Source organism: Sorex araneus, chromosome X (assembly GCF_027595985.1).
Source record: "Sorex araneus isolate mSorAra2 chromosome X, mSorAra2.pri, whole genome shotgun sequence".
NCBI lineage: Eukaryota > Metazoa > Chordata > Mammalia > Eulipotyphla > Soricidae > Sorex > Sorex araneus.
This window is the reverse complement of record NC_073313.1, coordinates 261039358-261058474: the sequence shown is the minus strand read 5'-3', so window position 1 is coordinate 261058474 and position 19117 is coordinate 261039358. Positions and strand designations below refer to the sequence as shown.

The following is a 19117-nucleotide window of genomic DNA, read 5'->3' as shown; positions in this document are numbered from 1 at the left end:
CCCCCCAAAATTCTTCCTTTAAAATATCGTAACCGTTAATGTTTTCCACAAAAACTGTATTTTCTTGGAAGAGTATTTAAATATAAAAAAAAGTATATCTTATTTGCAGTATTTCTACATCAGAATTTACAGTAATCAATGCTTCACATGGAAGGCTTTCGTTATACATTGCAAGTAGTATGATTTCTAGCCTACTAACTTCTAACTTTTGCTTCTGCCATTTTCAGTTACTTCAAATTCAATGATCTAACTCTACTTACTTCTTCATTTTGAGGGGTTGGAGCAGGTCTCTCTAAATCCAGAAAATCTAAAGGTCTCTCACTTAGTGTAAGTACACGAGGTGGTGTCTTCAGTGCCAACGGTTTGAAGGGAGTCGACTGAATAAGGTCAAGATCTGCTGGTCTTGAGAATGGAATGTCTTCATTATTTCCTAGGAGTGAAAAAAAAAAAAAAACAGAAAACAGGAACATTTTTAAAAGACGGCAGTTTTATTAATGAGCATTTTCTGCTACACACTAAGATGGCTATAATGAAAAAGACAGTACAGAGTGTTGGTAAGGACGCAAGTAACCAAAACCCCCGTATGCCACAGAGGGGGAATAGTATCATACAGGATTCCCTCCCGCTCTCCGAGTACGGTATTCCTACAAAACCACTGCCAAGCTGAAATGGCATAAGCGAAAGGAGCAATTACCATTAACTTACATGGAATTTTTTTTTTTTTTGCACTTCCCTGCCCCCCCCCAGTAACCTAGCAAACAAAAACACCAAAGAACACCAAGTGAGAGCCGAAATGATATGATAAATCCAGTCCAAATAAAGCAGTTCCTAAGGAAGGAGGTTGGCAGAGCCCCAAGAATTTGTAGAACAGTTGCTGCAGGGCCAATGCCAAACACTCTTTCACTCTGAACCTTCTGCTGCAGCGCTGACCATACCCTGAATTCTCGAGGCCAGTTAACAGTGACAACCAAGTCCTCACCTGACCTGAGAGGCCGCTTTCTGGAAACTTCTGACTTAAGCGCAATTAACATAAAACCCAAAGCAGTTGATATGATCAGAACTGATAGGTATTCTGTTTTAATCATCAATACTATGACAATTGGCGGAAACTGTTATCAGAGAATCTGCTGTCCTATTGTAGGTCATTTATAAAGGCAAAATGGCCTATCATAAACCTTCAAAAGATGGGAAATGCTTTGTAAGCCCATTGCCAAAAATTAGCCAGGCAACTTTTGTTAAACATGTAATATGATCTATCAATTTCCAGAGATAATAAAAACATGTCCTCACACAGACTTGAACGTGAATACCCAGAGCAACTTTATTCTTAAGAGCCCCAAACAGACCACCCAAATGCCCAAAACCAGCAGACTGGCTCAACAAACTGTGGTACATCAACACAGCGGAACATTACTCAAAAATAAAATGAGATGGACAACTGACGGAAATCTCAAAAACACTACAAAGAAGTCAGTCCCCCGCCCCCGGCTGTTTGCTAGTCTACTTATCTCAAACACTACATCTCTAATTATAGGAAATCTATACAAACCTCATCTCTGGTTAGAGGAAAGGAAATATGCCAGCCTGGAATTGAGGAGCAGGAATCGACTGTTAAAGGGCACAAGGGAACTTTCTGGGATCAAGAAAATGTTCTAAGGTCAGAGTGTGGCGGTGGAGAAAGGGGATGAGGAGTATCTGTCAAAACTCACCATCAAGTCATATCCCTAAAAATGATTACATTTTGTTTGGAAAGGAAACCCCAGTAATTAGTTGAATAATTAAAAATATATACCAACTCTACACTTTTGTAACAAATTAAAATTCTGGGGGAAAAAAAAAACCGTTGGTGGCCAGAGCAATAATACAGCAGGTAAGGCATTTGCCTTGCACATGGCCCACCTAGATTCGATTCCTGGCATCCCATACTGTCACCTGAGCACCGCCAGGAGTAATTTCTGAGTGCAAAGCCAGGAGTAATCCTTGAACATTGCCAGGTGTGGCCCCAACCCTCCTCCCACCCCTAAAAAAAAGGTCAGCATTTCCCAACACCTTTTGTAAAGAATGTTTTGAAAAGGCCTTAACATTTTAATTTAAACAACAGCTAAGACCAAGCTGTCGAAGGCAACTTTATAAACAAATATAAAATACCTGCTACAACAATCCTCTCCGGAACTTGCATGATCACGCTAGCATTTGGAGCACCTTCTTGGAAGCCTTGTTCCAGGTCAGCATTTGGGGGTGCTACCTTTAGTTTTTCTGGAACCCTCATTCGCTGACTAATACCTTCGGTGTATTCCATTTCATACTGAATGCGACTAATTTCCGCCATCTCGGCAGCAGTGGGAGATGGAAACGTGGCCCCCCTACTCATTCTGTGGGAAAACAATGGAGAGAGAGGTATGACTGAAGGCTGAAATATCTTCCGGCTGCAGAGAAGTGAGAAACTATCTAAGAGAAAAGCAACAGCAGAGTCCCATTTGTGCAGAGTACTAATGCATACAAAGGAAAGCGAGACTGAAGAAAATGTCCTTCCTTCCCACAATGCTTTCGCATTCAGCTGAAATTGCACCTAGAGGGGATTTCCTAGGAGCAAATTTTTTAAATTATTGTATATTGACAACACAAATGCATAGACAGTCTCTTTTAAACTCCGCATACATAAATCATGCTATTTTTAACAAAAACAACAAAAAGCCTGAAATATCCTTTAAGAATAATGAAACTGTATAAATGCATTAGCAATCTTCTAAAATAGAGAAGGATCCATGCTTTCAGGGAAAAAACTTAAATGATAGTTTCTGAATCAATTATTTGAGAGAACTCTATTAAGTGTATAAAAATGAAATAAGAAACTGCCATCATGCAAGAAAAAAATAAGACCTTTTAATGATAAGAATTAAACTTAGAAGGGAAGCAGAGCAATTCTTTTTTTTTTTGAGGGGAGAGTCACACCTGGCAATGCACAGGGGTTACTCCTGGGTTTGCACTCAGGAATTACTCCTGGCAGTGCTCAGAGGACCATAAGGGATGCTGGGAATCGAACCCGGGCCGGCCACGTGCAAGGCAAATGCCCTACCCGCTGTACTATCGCTCCAGCCCAGGGAAGCAGAGTAATTCTAAATTTACTTAAAAAGATGCAATCCTCTGATCCTCTGGGGGGAAAAAAAAATCATAAAATAGAATTAAAATTTCTCTTGTGAATATGTATGTGATGACAAATACAATAAATACCAAATATAGAATATGGATCAATAAATCCTTGACATATGCATTTATTTGAGAGATTTAAAGTTCACATTAATTTTTAAATAACGTTTATATGTCTTTTTTTTTTAAAACAAAGAAAGCATCACATGCCTTTAAGGGTAATGAAATAGTATCAATGCATTAGCAATCTTCTAAAATAGAGAAGGATCCATGCTTTCAGGGAAAAACAATAGAAAGTAAGTGCCCCGAAGTAAAAATGCTGAAAGACGTGTCAAAGCCTTTGGCCAGCCTGTGGCAATCAGCTTTAAAGCGACTTTTCTCAAGCCTATAGTTATCAGCTCGACTAAACGAAATGTCACTGACCTTCCTACTGGTGTGTCACTGCTTTTTCTTTTACTCATTTTTAATACAGTAAATACACTTCTACAATAGCTATTAAAACACTGCTACCCTGTAGTTCAGTTTACTTTACACAATTCCCCTACAGAGCTGAACTTTTTTGAAGGTGTACATAACAACACGGACACTGTTTTTCCAGCTGTAAGAAAGAAAGAATAAAAATCAGTATTGCAACAAATTCAGCTCATGAGAAAACTATGACTAAACGTAAATACCTACTAAGACTCAGTTTGGATTTCAACAAGGCTTGGGAGATATTCATTTCCAATCTTGTCTACTTATAGTTGGTCTATACCTAAAAATCCTAAAGATTTTCTTTTTTTGCTTTTTTGTTTGTTTGTTTTGTTTTGGGGGAGTGGGGGAGCACACCTGGAATGCTCAGGGGGACCATATGTGGTGCTGGGGAGAGAACTCATGTCAGCTGAGTGCAAGGCAAGTGTCCTACCTGCTGTACTACTGCTCCAGCCCTCTAGAGACTGCCTTATTTTGGACCTAGACATTACTTTATGATTTTTTAAAACTGATAAATGAAAGCTAAGCAAATGTGTATGTGTGTGTGAGAGAGAGAGAAAGAGGCCGAGACAGAGAGAGAGATTAGAGGAAAAATTCCAATTTTCCATAAAATTCCACGAATAACTATATTTTGACACGTTAAGTAATGGTTTCTTTAAAAGAAAATACTTAAAAAAAATTATATCAAGTATCCAAGAAAAAATACCATTTATAAATCCAGGACAGTAAAAAATTAAAGGGAGTATGTGCCTGTGTCCGAGGGAATTAAGTTTATTCATAGAGTTATCACACACCTTGGGCTCACTTCAAAGCAATTTTGGGAAAGTTCCTGAAAGTTGCTTAGGGGACTAAGGCCCAATAAGCAGCTAATTCGGATGGCTAAGTCATTACATCAGTTTTTTTTTTTTTTTTAACCAAAACATGTGGATATTAAATACTCCACATGCAGATGATTTAAAGACTAAGAAAATACGGCCAAGAGAGGAAGTTTTTACTCACAAATGTGCACCACCTACTGCTCACAATTTGGCATTATCTGCTTCTGCGCTTCATATTAAATCCTTTCTTGCTTCACGACGTGTATGCTGGAGACAGACACTTTCGTTCCTGGGGAGAACAGCTGGAGTTAACTGAGCAACTAAATGATACCAATACTCGCACTTCACTATTAGAAAGCTTCCAAATACTAGTCTTCAAAGATGCACAACCTCACATTAAAGAATGAATAAAATAAGAAATCTTTAAAGCTTCCAGTTCCATAGGCAATGCAAGATTTAAAAAAAAAGAAAAGGCTGTTATCATTTCTGATTTGAATTCAGAAAAATCTGGCAGGTGAAAATACATGTTTAAATGAACCAAAAACTTAACGTTATATAAAGGAAAAAGAAATGTATTGAGTACATTTTTGCTCAGTCATTTTTCTTCAGTATTGTGAAGCAGGCATGTGTGGAGAGACAGGTACAAAGTAGAATAGGACATACAGGCAATAAAGCATCTCACCCAACCCTAATCTACAACCACACACTACTCCCGGCAACTTCTGTTATCAATCCTTGTGCAGCCTCTCCAACTGAGATACTCTTGCAGTGCTAGCATGTATGTGAAAATACAAATAACTTGGGAAACCTCCAAAGGATAGCCTTGGAACACGATAAATACAAGCTTTCTACTAGTAAACGAGGGGTGCAAGTTGCTAGAACGCCACGAACTCCCTGAAACGTGCTCTTCACCTTTCCAGTTCGACAGTTCCGTTTACGTCAGTCTTTGATCAACAGCACATCTCAGGAGTCCCAACATTTCCCTCTCTTGCAGCGTTGTCTGGATAATCTCAAGGCCTTATAAAGTATCAGATTAAAGGGGGACACCATAAGGACAATATCTGAAAAAAGGCAAATGCTCTCCCCTTATTTAAATGAAAAAGTAAGTTTTTCCCTAAACTGTAGCCACTGTCCTAATCACTGGCTTTCTGCTCAAGTAAAACAGCTCAAATGTATATTCAAAATATCTATTTGAAAAGAAAATGAACTTTATACAGTGTTCACAGTGTGTTTGGGGAACCCACATATCAGAATACTAATCACACGAGTTACCAAGTTACCACTGAGCCACACCCCCAGCCTTGAAGTTCAGATATTAACTACAGGAGTTTGGGGTCGTTCCCCCTCCTCCAGTTTCTGGGTCATATCTGGCTACACTCGGGTCACTTCTGGCAGGGCTGGTGTTTGAATCAAAATCAAGTACTTGCAAAGCAAGTTCCTTCCCAACTATACTATCCCTCCAGCCCTTAGCCCAAAAGTTTGTCATTTAGACTCTACGAAGCAACATGTGATCTCATAATTAAAGAGAATCAAATCCAAAATTACAGTTGATCTTAGATCTCGACTAAGCCTAGTGGCTCCCAAACACAGTAATTTACCAACTTCACGGCCCTCCCCACACACCCCCCATACGCCCTTGATTTAATTAAACGGAAAAAAAATCCAAAATAAATGTATTTTAAGAGGAAATTTTTGCATCACTCCCTTAGATCTGACTTAATAGTGTAACTAGACCTAAAAATATAACGACTACAAAAGCCCTCATCTGTAGGCTAGAGTCAACTGACAGGCCATTATTCAGTGTCCTCATTTGGGGGTACAATAATTCAATGTTTTCTCTCTCCCTACATTAGCTAGAACACTGGGGACATAGGAAATAGCTCTGGAAGTCACGAAGACAACTTGGGTCAAATTATTGTGGTGCAAAGATTGACATAATTCTCCAATTACAAAAAATAATTTCAAAAAAAAACAGGGACCAGCACTTATCGTGTGGGTTTTGTTCAATGTTTTTATATAGGTCACCCGGTTGAGTTCTTTCTGGGCCACTGAAAGAAGAAACACAAAAAAAAAAAGAAGAAACACATCGAGTGCCGATCCAGACTTATAATAATTAAATAATTCATTTTAAAAAGTCACTGCCAACTTAGAAAAATATAAATTATATATATATACATGTATATATAAATTACAATCCACAGCAAACATGTTTCAGCGCTGGAAATAAGGGCAAGCAACAGTATACCACATTGTAATCTTAAATGAGGTGGCCTTGAGGGGCAGGAAGGATTAGAAAGGGCACATCATTTCCTTTTTGGGGGAAAAAAAAAATGAAGCCAACTCACTGGCCCTGGAAACCTGAATAAAAAAAAAAAAAATGCTCCCCTTTACTCCAAACTGTGTGCAATTTAATTACACGGGTTAAACCATTCTCATCCTTTTCCCAAATCCATTCCCAAATTCCCAAATCCTAACAAGTTTTCCTTCGGAATCTCATTAGCCGGCTAAATGGGGACACAGAGAGAGAGATGAATGACTTTGATCGCGGGAGACAAAAACGTCGCAGCTGATTCAGTTCCAACTTCCCGTCGGCACGCCGGGTTCTCTGGCGGGGGACAAGCCCCTCATGCCCAGATTCTGTCGTCGGGGGACGGGGGGGGGGGGGGGGGTGTCTTCTGGTTTGTTTCGGATCCGATGCAACGGACAAGCCTCATCCCCCTCCCAAGGATTCCCGCCGGGCCGCAGCTGCAGGGACGTGGGGGACGCAGGTGCCGGGAAGGCTTGGGGTGGTCCCGGCGGAAGGCGGAGGTGGGGGGGACCCCCGAAATGAGCTCCTGGCCACTCCCGCCGGCGAGGACGCTCCCAGACCCGCACGCTTTGAGCCCCCCCACCCCCAGCACGCACTTGGCAGCGCGTCCGAGCAAAAACTCAACCCAACCCACCCCCCCCCCCACGAAAAAAAACTACTTTTGCAGAAGGCCGGCGTCTGAGTCAAGGTCATCGGCACGGGGCCGGGTCCCGGGCCAGGCAGGGCGACAGCACGGCCGGGGCTCGCGGGACGCCCCGGATGGGCCCGCGGGGCCCCCGCCCGCGCCCGCCACCTGCTCCCGGTTTCCCAGAAGGCACAAATTGGGACGGATCCACCCCCTGGGGCCCGGGGGGAGCGAGGAGGGCCCGAAAAAAAAGCTCGCCCGACACTGGGCCGCTCGGCCCCTCGCCCGGGGCCCGCGGAGGGGGGCGGCAGGTGCCCCCGGGTGGACGGCGAGTGGCCAGAGGGCGCGGCCGGGGCCCCCGCGGGTCCCTCGGGCGGCCCCACCGGCCGGCGGTGCCCGGCCGCGGCGCTAGGCCCGGAGGATGGCCCGGGCCGCAGGTCCCGGGCCGGGAAGACGTCAACACTCACCCCTGGGCCCGCTGGAGGGTCCCCGGCGAGGACCGCCGCCCGCCGGCTCCCGGGGCGCTCGGCTGAGCGCTCGCACAGGCCGTTGGCCGAGCGCACGGAGGCGCCGGGCAAAGCACCGGCCAGAGCGGCCCGCAGCGGGGCCGGGACAGACGCGAGAACGGCCCGGGATGGCCCCTTCCGGGAGCCGTAGCGGAGGGCGCTTCGTGGTCATGTGACGCGGAGAAGGGCGGACGTGAGACTCACGCCCGGGCCAGAGGGCGGCGCGAGGGCGGTAGGGAGCCATCTTTGATTTGGGCAAAGTGCGTCGGAGGTTCGGGATGCTTCAAATTGGTTCCCGTTTATTACGGATTTTTTTTTTTTTTTTCAGACTGCAAGGTAAACCTTGTTAAAATGGCTGTCCTTTCAGGGACTATCGGCGTCCAGATCTCAGAGGTGTGAGCCCAAAGATTCTGTATATTTTCCAACCGCCCTGCAGGTGATTTTTAAAAAAATATATTTTTTGACTTATGATACTCTAAATAATGAATTGTTTATTTTTTAACTACCCTGCAGGTGATTCTTAAAAATATATTTTTGGCTTATGATATTTTAAATAGTGGTTTTCTTTGGACATAATAAATGGTGTTTCGTGTAGGATAACATTGCCACAGGAAGCTTAGGTTTATTTGGGTTACTCCCATCACAGTGCTCCCATTCTTCTGTGTTTATTTATAACTTCTTTCTTTGTGCTCTGTTGACTTGTAAATATTGTTTTCCTCCTCACCTTAAGTCTTTTGCATAGTTTATTCAGAGCCATATCCTTTTTGTATGGGCACAGGAAGATAGTAGCAAATGCTATGCTTTTGTAACCTGGGAGTCATTTGACTCTAAATGACATTTTCCTCCTGGGCATCTGTTCTCTCAACCTAAGCTTCAGCTGCCCTAACTTCCTAGCGCCCCAAAGGCAGGGTTCAGACTATGAGGGACGGGATGGACCCAGGGCAAGTGGGCAAGCAGTGAGCTATGTAGCTACCCTGGCATGGAGATGGGCCTGGCCAAAGTGCCTAATGCTTAACTATAAGTTAAGAGCGTAGTCATGGACAAATGCTGTCATGATCACAAAAAGTAATAACTAGATTCGGGCCCTGCTAGGGTTAGGAATGATTAATCTGGCCTGAGCGCTGTAGTCTGTGACAAGATATTCTGAGGAAAGCTGCCCTACAAGTCTCAATGTATCTCTTATTGTGTCCATACAAAAATCACTATCACTATCACTACCATCCCATTGATCCTCAAATTGCTCGAGCGGGCCAAGTAACCTCGTGTCAGGCTCTCCCCTGCAGGCAGGAAAACTTTAAAGGTTCTCTGAGAGGGAGAACTAGGCTATAAGACTATACCAGGGATATTGGTAGTGGGGAATGTGCACTGGTAGAGGGATGGGTGTTTGATCATTGTGTGATTGTAACCCAAACATGAAAGCTTGTAACTATCTCACAGTGATTCAATAAAAATAAAAAATTAATTTTAAAAAATGGGAGCTTGGTTTTATAGTCTCTGGATGTTGGTCATTGATGGGATTACACAGTGCTATGGGCAGTTTTCTGGGTGTGACTGCCTAGCAACTGGAAAATGGGGGATCTGGGAGGAAGAGTCCCAGTCCCGATCAGAGCAGGCTTGGAGATCTCAGCCCCAGGTCCCGTGCACCTGGGTTCCTCTGCCAGTTCCTTCATGCATAAGGCTTGTCTGAACAATGTAGAGTCTCTTGCCCCAGTGCCTGACTGTCTTCACGGGGACCCCTTGAACGGGGTGGGTTGAGTTTCCCTCCCTGCCCCAACCAGAGCCCTGGCAGCCGAAGACCTCCAAAACCCAGCCACAGCCATGCTCAAGGCCCCTCTCCATACAAAAATAACTAGTATTAAGATGTTGATTGAGTTCAGAAGAGCCTCATGCATGAAGGAACCGGCAGAGGAACCCGGGTGTGAGGGACTCGGGGCTGAGATCCCCAAGCCTGCTTGGATTGGGACTGGGCCTTTTCTGCCCAGATCCCCCATTTTTTAGTAGCTAGGCGATCACACGCAGAAACTGCCCCCGGGCCGTGTAATCCCATCAACTGTCAACAACTAGAGACTATAAAACCAAAATCAGGAAGCGACATCTTATAGCCTAGTTCTCCCTCTCAGAAAACCTGGCAAGCTACTGAGGGTTTCCTGCCTGCATGGGAGAGCCTGACAAGTTCCCCATGACCAAAACCAGTAACATTGATGGGTCTCATTCCCCTGACCCTGAAAGAGCCTCCAATGCATCACCATTGGGAAGGACGAGTAAAGGGAGGCTTCTAATATCTCAGGGCTAGGATGAATGGAGACGTTACTGAGACCACTGGCAGATTTTATACAGCTTAGTTTAATGGTTTTTTAAATATACATTTACATTTTTTTTAATGTTTTTCTCATCTAGTTAGGGGACAGACAAGGTTACAATAGTGTTGCAGTGTACGCTTTTGATGTATTCAGTCACCCTCCACCACTGTCCTTCTGTTAAGATAACATTAGAATATTATTCTTGTGGAATTGATGTAGGCAGACAGACAGGGAAAGTCCCTCAGCAATGACACTTAGGTCAACAAAACTTCTGGGAGGAAAATTCTAAGTCTAATCCATCCTGTGGGTATAGAAATCAGAGACTTGATAAGACCTTCAGCAGCAGACTCTCAGTAGATTGGACCGCTCCCCATGAAGTTCCTTCAAAACCCTTGGTCCTCTCCCTTAGTCTGATCAACTTTACTAATTCAGCCTCGAGAAGACTCTAGAACATTCCATATCAAGACTAACCCAAAAAGAGTCTATAAAAGCCACCTTAAATAAACGAAGAGTGTGCATATGCTGCCAGAACCCATGTGCTGCTTGTGCCCAAGTGGCTGAGCACATGTGGTGTCGGAACACATGTGTCACCAGTATCTCCCATTTTGAGATGTGCACTTTTATGTTTTCATGTGTAATGCTGGCATGTGTGTAGGGGCTCTGTCTGCCTTGGAGAAGCCCGGGTTCCCTCTTGAACATGTTATTCTCCACTCTCTCCCACTTTCTCTTCCTTCTTCCCTTCAAAACCTCCAAATAAAATCCGTTTCACTTCACTGCCTGTCTGTTCCTGAAATTCTTTTCTGCGAGGCGAGAGAAGAATCCGGTAACCCTGGGTCCTGGGTGGCAGAGGCTGATCAGAGAAGGTGACTGTCTTTCTCTCCTCCCAACGCATGGGAGCCACGCGTGGGGTCCACCGACATCAGAGTGACAAACTCCTTAAATTCAGAGTTTTTCAGGGGCTTGCCTCATCCTCTGCTGCTGCAATTGGCCAGGTGACTGATAGTGACACAGCTGGAGCAATAGCAACAGTTGGAGCCTTAGATCAGTCCTACAAGACCTGCCTTGAACACAATGTACATGCTTTCTGGGATAAAGATTCTTTTTGTTTGTTTGTTTGTTTGGGGGGGTCACACCCAGCAATGCTTAGGGGTTACTCCTTGCTCTGCACTCAGGAATTACTCTTGGCGGTGCTTGGGGGACCATATGGGATGCTGGGAATCAAACCTGGGCCAGCCTCGTGCAAGGCAGACGCCCTACCTGCTGTGCTATCGCTCCAGCCCCACTGGGATCAAGATTCTTGCAGGATCTTTTAATTCATAATTAATGTGAATGTTCCTGTTAATCATCCAATTGTCATTGACTATATTATTTTACCCACAAGTATTTTGCATCATATAAATTTCAGTACATTTAATACATTCATCTAGTTTCACCTTTTTGTCTCAATTCTAGCCAATTTTCCTAAAATTTGGCATCAACTGTTAGCAATCATGGCATCCCTTTTTCCAGGGAGAGTTAATAAGCAGTTAGATCAAGAGAAATTCTGGAAGAAAAGGTCTGGTTGGTGGGATTAACTAATTAAAACCGGAACATTGGAAGAAGCGTGCATAGCTACAAGATGAAATCTTGAAGTTCACTGTAACCCTGATGGAACTGAGCCATGTCCGAGAGCATATAGAAATAGAAACAAAACAAAGGAGTAGTAGGATTGACTCATGAAAAACTGGATTTGGGATTACAAAACAGATGACCAAGCAGCTGTGGTGAAGGTACAGTAACTGAGCTAACAGACTTTCAGACTCAATTTTTTTTTTTCTTTTGCTTTTTGGGTCACACCCAGCGATGCTCAGGGGTTACTCCTGGCTCTGCACTCAGGAATCACTCCTGGCGGTGCTCAGGGGACCATATGGGATGCTGGGATTTGAACCCGGGTCGGCCGCATGCAAAGCAAACACCCCACCCGCTGTGCTATATTGCTCCAGCCCCGAGACTCAATTTTTTTTCCCCACGTTTTTCCTGATGCTTTTCATTGAATACCCATTTTAGGTAATGATAAGATTATTTTTCTAGTCCCAAATTCTACAATTCTGAAGTTATGTTTCACTGGAAACTCACACTTAGATTTTCCCACCCTACTGCAAACTACCTCCTTTTATCTTTTCTCTTCTTATGCTTAGGCCCGCAACCATCATTTAGATTGTTTCCCTTCTAACTGAATTCCTCTTCAATTTGTGTTTCTTTATAGTTCACATAAGAGTAAGGATATAATCTTTTCTATTCTTTGCCACGATGTGCTTATGTGAAACATGTGCATCATAAAATAATAATACACATTATGTATATATATGTTATATGTGTGAGTTCATTGGTATCTTGAGATGCTTGTTCATTTCCTAACTATTTACCTTAATCATGTTATTCCTGCCACATGGAACACCATCCTGCCTCTTTTTTTTTTCTTTTTGGGTCACACCTGGCGATGCCCAGGGCTTACTCCTGGCTCTGCACTCAGGAACTACTCCTGGCGGTGTTCGGGGACCATATGGGATGCTGGGACTTGAACCCAGGTTGGCCGTGTGCAAGGCATACGCCCTACCCACTATGCTATTTGCTCTAGTTTCCATCCTGCCTCTTGTCACCTACTGCCTCTTGAAATACTAAATCCTCGTAAAGGGCCATCCCCTGTGTCCTGTTTTATGATTTACAGAGGCCTTCTTATTTGACCAACCAGTGGAAACCGAAGGAAACACTATCAAGTTTTAAGATGGTTTTGAGCAATGTGAGAATTTTTAGAAAAATCATAGAATCTGTACAGGAGGCAGGGGAACCCTGCATGCTATTTATTTAGATTTTTTTTTTTCTGTGTTTGCTTATCTCTTCATTTCCAATAGATGGAGCTAGGATTTAGATTAGTTTGGCACCCAAGTCACAATTGAAGGTGACATAACTCAGTGTTCTGCAAATGCCCTGTGATGGGTGGCTAAGGATAGAGTCTGATCAAGACTTTCCTTTCCAAATAGGCTTATTAGTAGAGAGCGAGAGAATGAGTTTAAACACAGCATTCATTTTTCTTTTTTTTTGTTTTTGGGTCACACCCGGCGATGCACAGGGGTTACTCCTGGCTCTTCACTCAGGAATTACCCCTGGCGGTGCTCAGGGGACCATATGGGATGCTGGGATTACAACCCGGGTCCGCCGCGTGCAAGGCAAACGCCCTACCCGCTGTGCTATCGCTCCAGCCCAGCATTCATTTTTCTTGTCGGCAGTAAAATACATTTATTAAGAACAGTAAACATTTAGGTTGAAATGCTTTCACATTTGAATTTTTGGCACAATTTAGAGACTCTTTCTAAAATTTTTATTAAGCACCATTTTTCTTCCTCAATTCTATCTTTATTTCCATTTCACACACCTGAAATTTTCTTCTTGCTGATGAAATTTTGTAGTTTATGTTAAAAGCGTCCTTGGGAAGGGAGATTTGTGCTGAAAGTACACTAGAGACTGAACAAGATGGCCACTCAATACCGCTATTGCAAACCACAACACCCAGAAGGAGAGAGAGAATAAAATGGAATGCCCTGCCACAGAGGTGGGGTGGGGTGGGGGTGGGGGATGGGATTGGGGGGTGGGAGGGTTTCTGGGTTCATTGGTGGTAGAGAATGGACACTGGTGGAGGGATGGGTTCTTGAACATTGTATGAGGGAAACACAAGGACGAAAATGTGTTAATCTGCAACTGTACCCTCATGGTGATTCACTAATAAAAAAATAAATTAATTTTTTAAAAAAAGATCCCCTCGCCCCCCCCCCCAAAAAAAAGCGTTCTTTTTTACAAGTTCTCTTACACTTGAAAATTTGAGGAGCTGGAGAGATGGTACGGGCAGGAGGGGCTTGCTTTGCAACTGGCTGACCCAAGTTTGATTCCCAACACCTCATATGTTCCCCTGAGACACACCAGGGTGACCCCTGAGCACCATAGGATGTGGCACAAAAACAAACATAAAAGACTTACTCCTGGCTCTGCACTCAGGGATCACTCCTGGCAAGGCTCAGAGGACATGCGGAGTGTTAAGGATCAAACCTGAGGTGGCAGTATGCAAGGCAAGCAACTACCTGCTGTTCTATCTCTCCAACACCTCCCCGTCGTTCCCCATAAAAAATGTTATTAATATTTTTCCCTGACTGAGGGGTAGTCTACATCGGATGCATTCATCTGAATATAGGACTCGTAATTTGTTTAATATGTTTCTTCCTGCTTTGTAGAACCTCTGTAAACATCTCCATAGCAAATGAGCCAAGTACAATTAGACCTTTCAGAGAAAAACAAAACAAGAACAAATAAAAATGCTCATTAAAAAAACCCCACTACTAATTAAAAGTGACAATGTTCAACCTTACCAATAATGAGAAAACATACGCTTAAAAAAGATAGGAAAAGCTAATAAACAGTAATGTCCAGTTTTCATAAAACCCTAAGAAGATAACTCTTTTCATTACTATTGATGCAGATGGAATTTTTTTTTTTTTTTTTGCTTTTTGGGTCACACCTGGCGATGCACAGGGGTTACTCCTGGCTCTGCACTCAGGAATTAACCCTGGCCGTGCTCAGGGGACCATATGGGATGCTGGGATTTGAACCCGGGTCGGCCGCGTGCAAGGCAAATGCCCTACCCGCTATCTCTCCAGCCCCCGCAGATGGAAATTTTAACTTTCCTAAATTTTTTTGTGTACATGTCAAAAACGTAAAATTGTGAGCTCGTTTGTTTTTTCTGTGGGGGGAGGGGTGATGCAGATCAGGCCACACCCGGCTGTGTTCAGGGTTTACTCCTGGCTCTGTGCTCAGAGTCACTTCTGGTATGACTCAGGGAACCACATGGACCAGGTAGAACCAGGAATTCAATCTGGCTTGATCACATATAAGGCAAGTACTTTACTTGTCATACTATCTCTGAACCTCTGAGCTCTTTGGTTTCATAACTTTCCCTTGAAAAATTTATCGTGACGGAATAATTGGGTAAATATAAAATGAATATGTGCATTAAATACATCATAAATACATTATTAGATATATAATAAAACCAAATAAAGTATCTATATGCAACAAACTATGGTGCAAGTGATTAGTTCTTATTTATTGATGTGAAAATATAGCCAATGTATTAAATTTCAAAAATTCTGGTTACAAGATGGTATATTTTATCCCATTTTTAAATTTTAAAATATATTTATTGGAAAAATCTTGTAAGATTTAATGTTTTAATTATTTTGAGTAGGGAGGAGAGGTTTGGCGAGTGACCTTTTATGTTTCTTATAAATTGTCTGTGGTATATTATTTTATAAATCATATCATGTTATTATTTTTAGTTAAAAATTAATATTTTTAATTAAAAGCAGATACGTTTTAACTTTTATTCATAAACAATACAATAAAATGACATTTAAAATTATTACAGAAATATTAGTACATTACAATATTGTAATTTTGTCAGAATGTAATAATAAAAATATCGAATATTTTAAATACATTTTATTTGGCTATAAAGTAAATATTAAATAGCAGTAAGGTCCACTTGAAGCATAGAAAAATCTTTGTAAGTTAAATTAACAATAAATTCAAATTTAAGCATCATTGTAATACTTTTATAAATAAGTTACTTAATAAGGTTTATCTTGTAAATAAGAAGACCTCTGAGAAATCTTTATTTTAGCACACTGTGAAATTTCAAAGCTAAAGCCCCAAATTGAAAAGAAACATATTAGTTATTAACAAAGTTGTATCTTCATGATTCTAAAAGCTATTCATAAGGTATCTGGAAAGAAAAGCACATGAGCTGGGTTTTAACGTCCAGGCTTCGATGTATGACAGAGCAACAATTAACATGACGTCTTTGGAATTTAAGAAAGCATCACTCTGAAATGAAGCAGTGATAAGAGGGGCAGAGAGCCTAGAGGCCTGGGAACAAGTGAAGGCCAGTCACTGGGCATTAGCACCAACCTAGGGCTTTTTCTTAGTTGAACAACCTCAAGGTCATGAATGAGGGTCTTTAAACAGGCAAGAATAGAGCAATTGGAACTGGAGCGATAGCACAGCGGGTAGGGCGTTTGCCTTGCACATGGCCAACCGGGGTTCGATTCCCAGCATCCCATCTGGTCCCCTGAGCACCGCCAGGAGTAAATCCTGAGTACATGAGCCAGGAGTAACCCCTGTGCATTGCCAGGTGTGACCCAAAAAGCAAAAAATCAAAACAAAACAAAAACAAAACAAAAAACAACAGAGCAATGACCCACATACTGGTTCCTTGGGCTTTAGCCTAGAACATTTTTCCTCGGTAGAGCGCATTCAAATCACCCACCTGCAGAGTTAGTACATATTTGTATTAACTTGCACTTGTCACATGGCCCCAGATACTGCTAATACTGCGGGCCCAGGGACGGTCATTTGGGAAACTCTTGGTTGGGGGAGATCACCTCGCCCTGTTACTGCGTGCGTTCCAGTTGGGTGAGCAGAATGGTTTTCAAGCAAGACCGTCTCTGTCACAGGCAATCCCTGTGCGTCGCCTGAGCAGAATGCGCCTCTTAGTTTAAAAAGAAACCAGTGAGCAGCGGTTGAGAGGGGGGCGGTCACAGTCTGGGCTGGCCTCTGCAGGAAGGGCAGCGGGTGGGCGGGCAAGCGGTCACGGAATGTGAAGCTCAGCACCACGAACTCCACCGGGGGAGGTGGACCAAGGACCGGCATATCATGCTAGCACCAGGCAGGAAAGGTTTTGTGTTTCTTCTTTTTTCTTTTAAAAGAAACGTTTTGCACATCTTTGCTTTCTTGAAGTTGACCCGACCTTGGCTTCTGCCATGCCTAAAGGGAAACTACAAGTCCTGGGTTTTACCTAGACTTTGATGCTCAGGATGAGAGGTAAGAATTGGGACTGGCTGAGAAAACAATTCTGATGCCGGATGTACCTCACAGAAACAGTAAGTTTTCTGGGCCATGAGATTAGAAACAAGCCACTTCTTCCCTCAGCTTGGTATTTTTATAGTTTAGTACAGTGCCAGGGCTGGAGCAATAGCACAACAGGTAGGGTGTTTGCCTTACATGCAGCCGACCTGGGTTTGATTCCTCTGCCCCTCTTGGAGAGCCCGGCAAGCTACCGAGAGTATCCCGCCCGCATGGCAGAGCCTGGCAAGCTACCCGTGGCGTATTCGATATGCCAAAAACAGTCACAATAAGTCTCACAATGGAGACGTTACTGGTGCCCGCTGGAGCAAATCAATGAACAGCAGGACGACAGTGCTACAGTGCTACAGTACAGTACCTGAGGCATGTCTTGGCTTGGGATATAATGCTTGTTCAGATGCATTAAGTAACTCTGGAATGTATCAACGCTTTGAAAAGCAAGTTTTAAGACACACAGCTGCCAAATTCTAGCTTGTACACCAATATTTTCACACAATGGACTTTTTCAGTAAAGTTGGTGAGAATAGGTAATTCTAAGAAAAAGCTTTTGGCAAATTCAAATGAAAGAAGGGACAAGAGAATATATCCGAGAATTCTCAAGTTCAGTGGAATATTTGGAATGAAGGGAAAAAATAATCCTGAGCCTGATTAGCTGACACATACCTTCCATTGTGTAGTCCTTGATCATAGAACTACTCTATTATTAACGACCCACACCAACATGTATAGAAATGGGGTAAAGTGCACATATATAATAATAAGCAGTATCCTTGGCATTAATGTGGGTGAGGTGGTAAAGGAGAAATTAGACACTTTTCAGACAATAGGTATAACGGTATCCTACTAACATTAATCCATCAATGGTGAAATTGGTATCTGAATGTAAGGAGGGCACATTGCCCCACTGAAACAAATTTCATGGGAAAATATCTTTAAAATTACCAAACAAAATGAGTTAGGCCTTCTCAGGCTGTAAAGCCTGTGTCTAGGAACCCCTTTTACACCTTTGTCTTGGGTTTGTTTGAACGTTTGAAGGAGCCCCACGAGATCCTGGAACCTTAGTTCTTTCCTAGTTCTCTCCAGCCTTGGGTCACTTCGCAGGTTGGACAGTCCAGCTCCATTAATGAGACTCCTGTACCCCACTTACTTCATCTCTTTCCTTATCCACGATACAAAGTTTCAGAAGTGAATAGAGGGGAAATCTATAACAGACCTAACCTCCTCGCATGTCAATCATCATCATCATCATCATCATCATCATCATCATCATCATCATAGCTGGGATATAATGGAGGCAATTGTCAGGAATCCAGCAAACAAATAGCTCTTAGCTTGTAGATTGGATTTTATATAATCCACACTACAGACAGTACCTTGGATAAAAGCAGAATGCATTTCGGTGGAGGTTTGTTTTTTTTTTGGGGGGGGGTGTCTTTTTTTCTTTTGTTTTTTTGGCCTTGCCACTAGGAACGTGGAACCACACAGGTTTAGAAACCAGGATCAGCAGAACTAACCTCAAAGAAACACTTTGTTGTGAGGGAGAAACAAATAGAAACCACTGAGCATCACTGTTTGCTTTGAGACAAATGCCTAAATAAATGCTTATTCTGCTTAGTCCTGTAATTTTTTTTTTGGATGAAGATTACTCTGTTTCCTTTGTTTTCTTCAGTTCCTTCCCTTCATGCACACCCGACAGCGACTGATGACCGTTTCTAGCTCTCCGGCTTTCACAGTGGATGGAATAGGCTTTCTGAAATAAACACATAAATAAATAAACAAACCAGAAAAATGAAGAAAAGATTTTATCAACTTAAAAAAAAATTTTAAATTAAATCACTGCGAGATAGATAAAGCTATTCATGATTAGGTTTTAGTCATACAGTGCACCAATACCCATCGCTCTGCCAGTGTATGTTTTCCAGCACCGGTGTCCCCAGTTTCTCTCCTGCCACCCGCACCCCACCTCCACCTGGCCTGCCTCTAAGACAAGTACT

General features: G+C 42.8%; 2 protein-coding genes across 19 annotated transcripts in view; both read right to left on the bottom strand.

The window, feature by feature from the left end:
• The window catches only part of MFF (mitochondrial fission factor), a 31965-nt gene extending 23938 nt beyond the window's left edge, over positions 1–8027 (bottom strand). For 7 of the 18 annotated variants that reach the window (XM_055120009.1, XM_055120011.1, XM_055120006.1 and 4 more), the window contains exons 1-4: positions 7837–8023; positions 4618–4725; positions 2149–2372; positions 261–430 (exon numbers count right to left, since the gene is read on the bottom strand). In XM_055120009.1, coding sequence (XP_054975984.1) covers positions 261–430; positions 2149–2371 — 393 coding nt within the window. In that variant the 5' untranslated portion in view covers position 2372; positions 4618–4725; positions 7837–8023. Of the gene's footprint in view, positions 1–260; positions 431–2148; positions 2373–4617; positions 4726–5348; positions 5454–7403; positions 7544–7836 lie in introns of those variants that run through there. The other 11 variants (XM_055120007.1, XM_004610798.2, XM_055120012.1 and 8 more) reach the window with 7 other exon arrangements.
• Positions 8028–18756: 10729 nt separating this feature from the next.
• Positions 18757–19117, bottom strand: part of COL4A3 (collagen type IV alpha 3 chain) — a 167651-nt gene continuing 167290 nt past the window's right edge. The window contains exon 52 of the mRNA XM_004610850.2: positions 18757–18873. Coding sequence (XP_004610907.2) covers positions 18789–18873 — 85 coding nt within the window. The 3' untranslated portion in view covers positions 18757–18788. The remainder of the gene's footprint in view (positions 18874–19117) is intronic.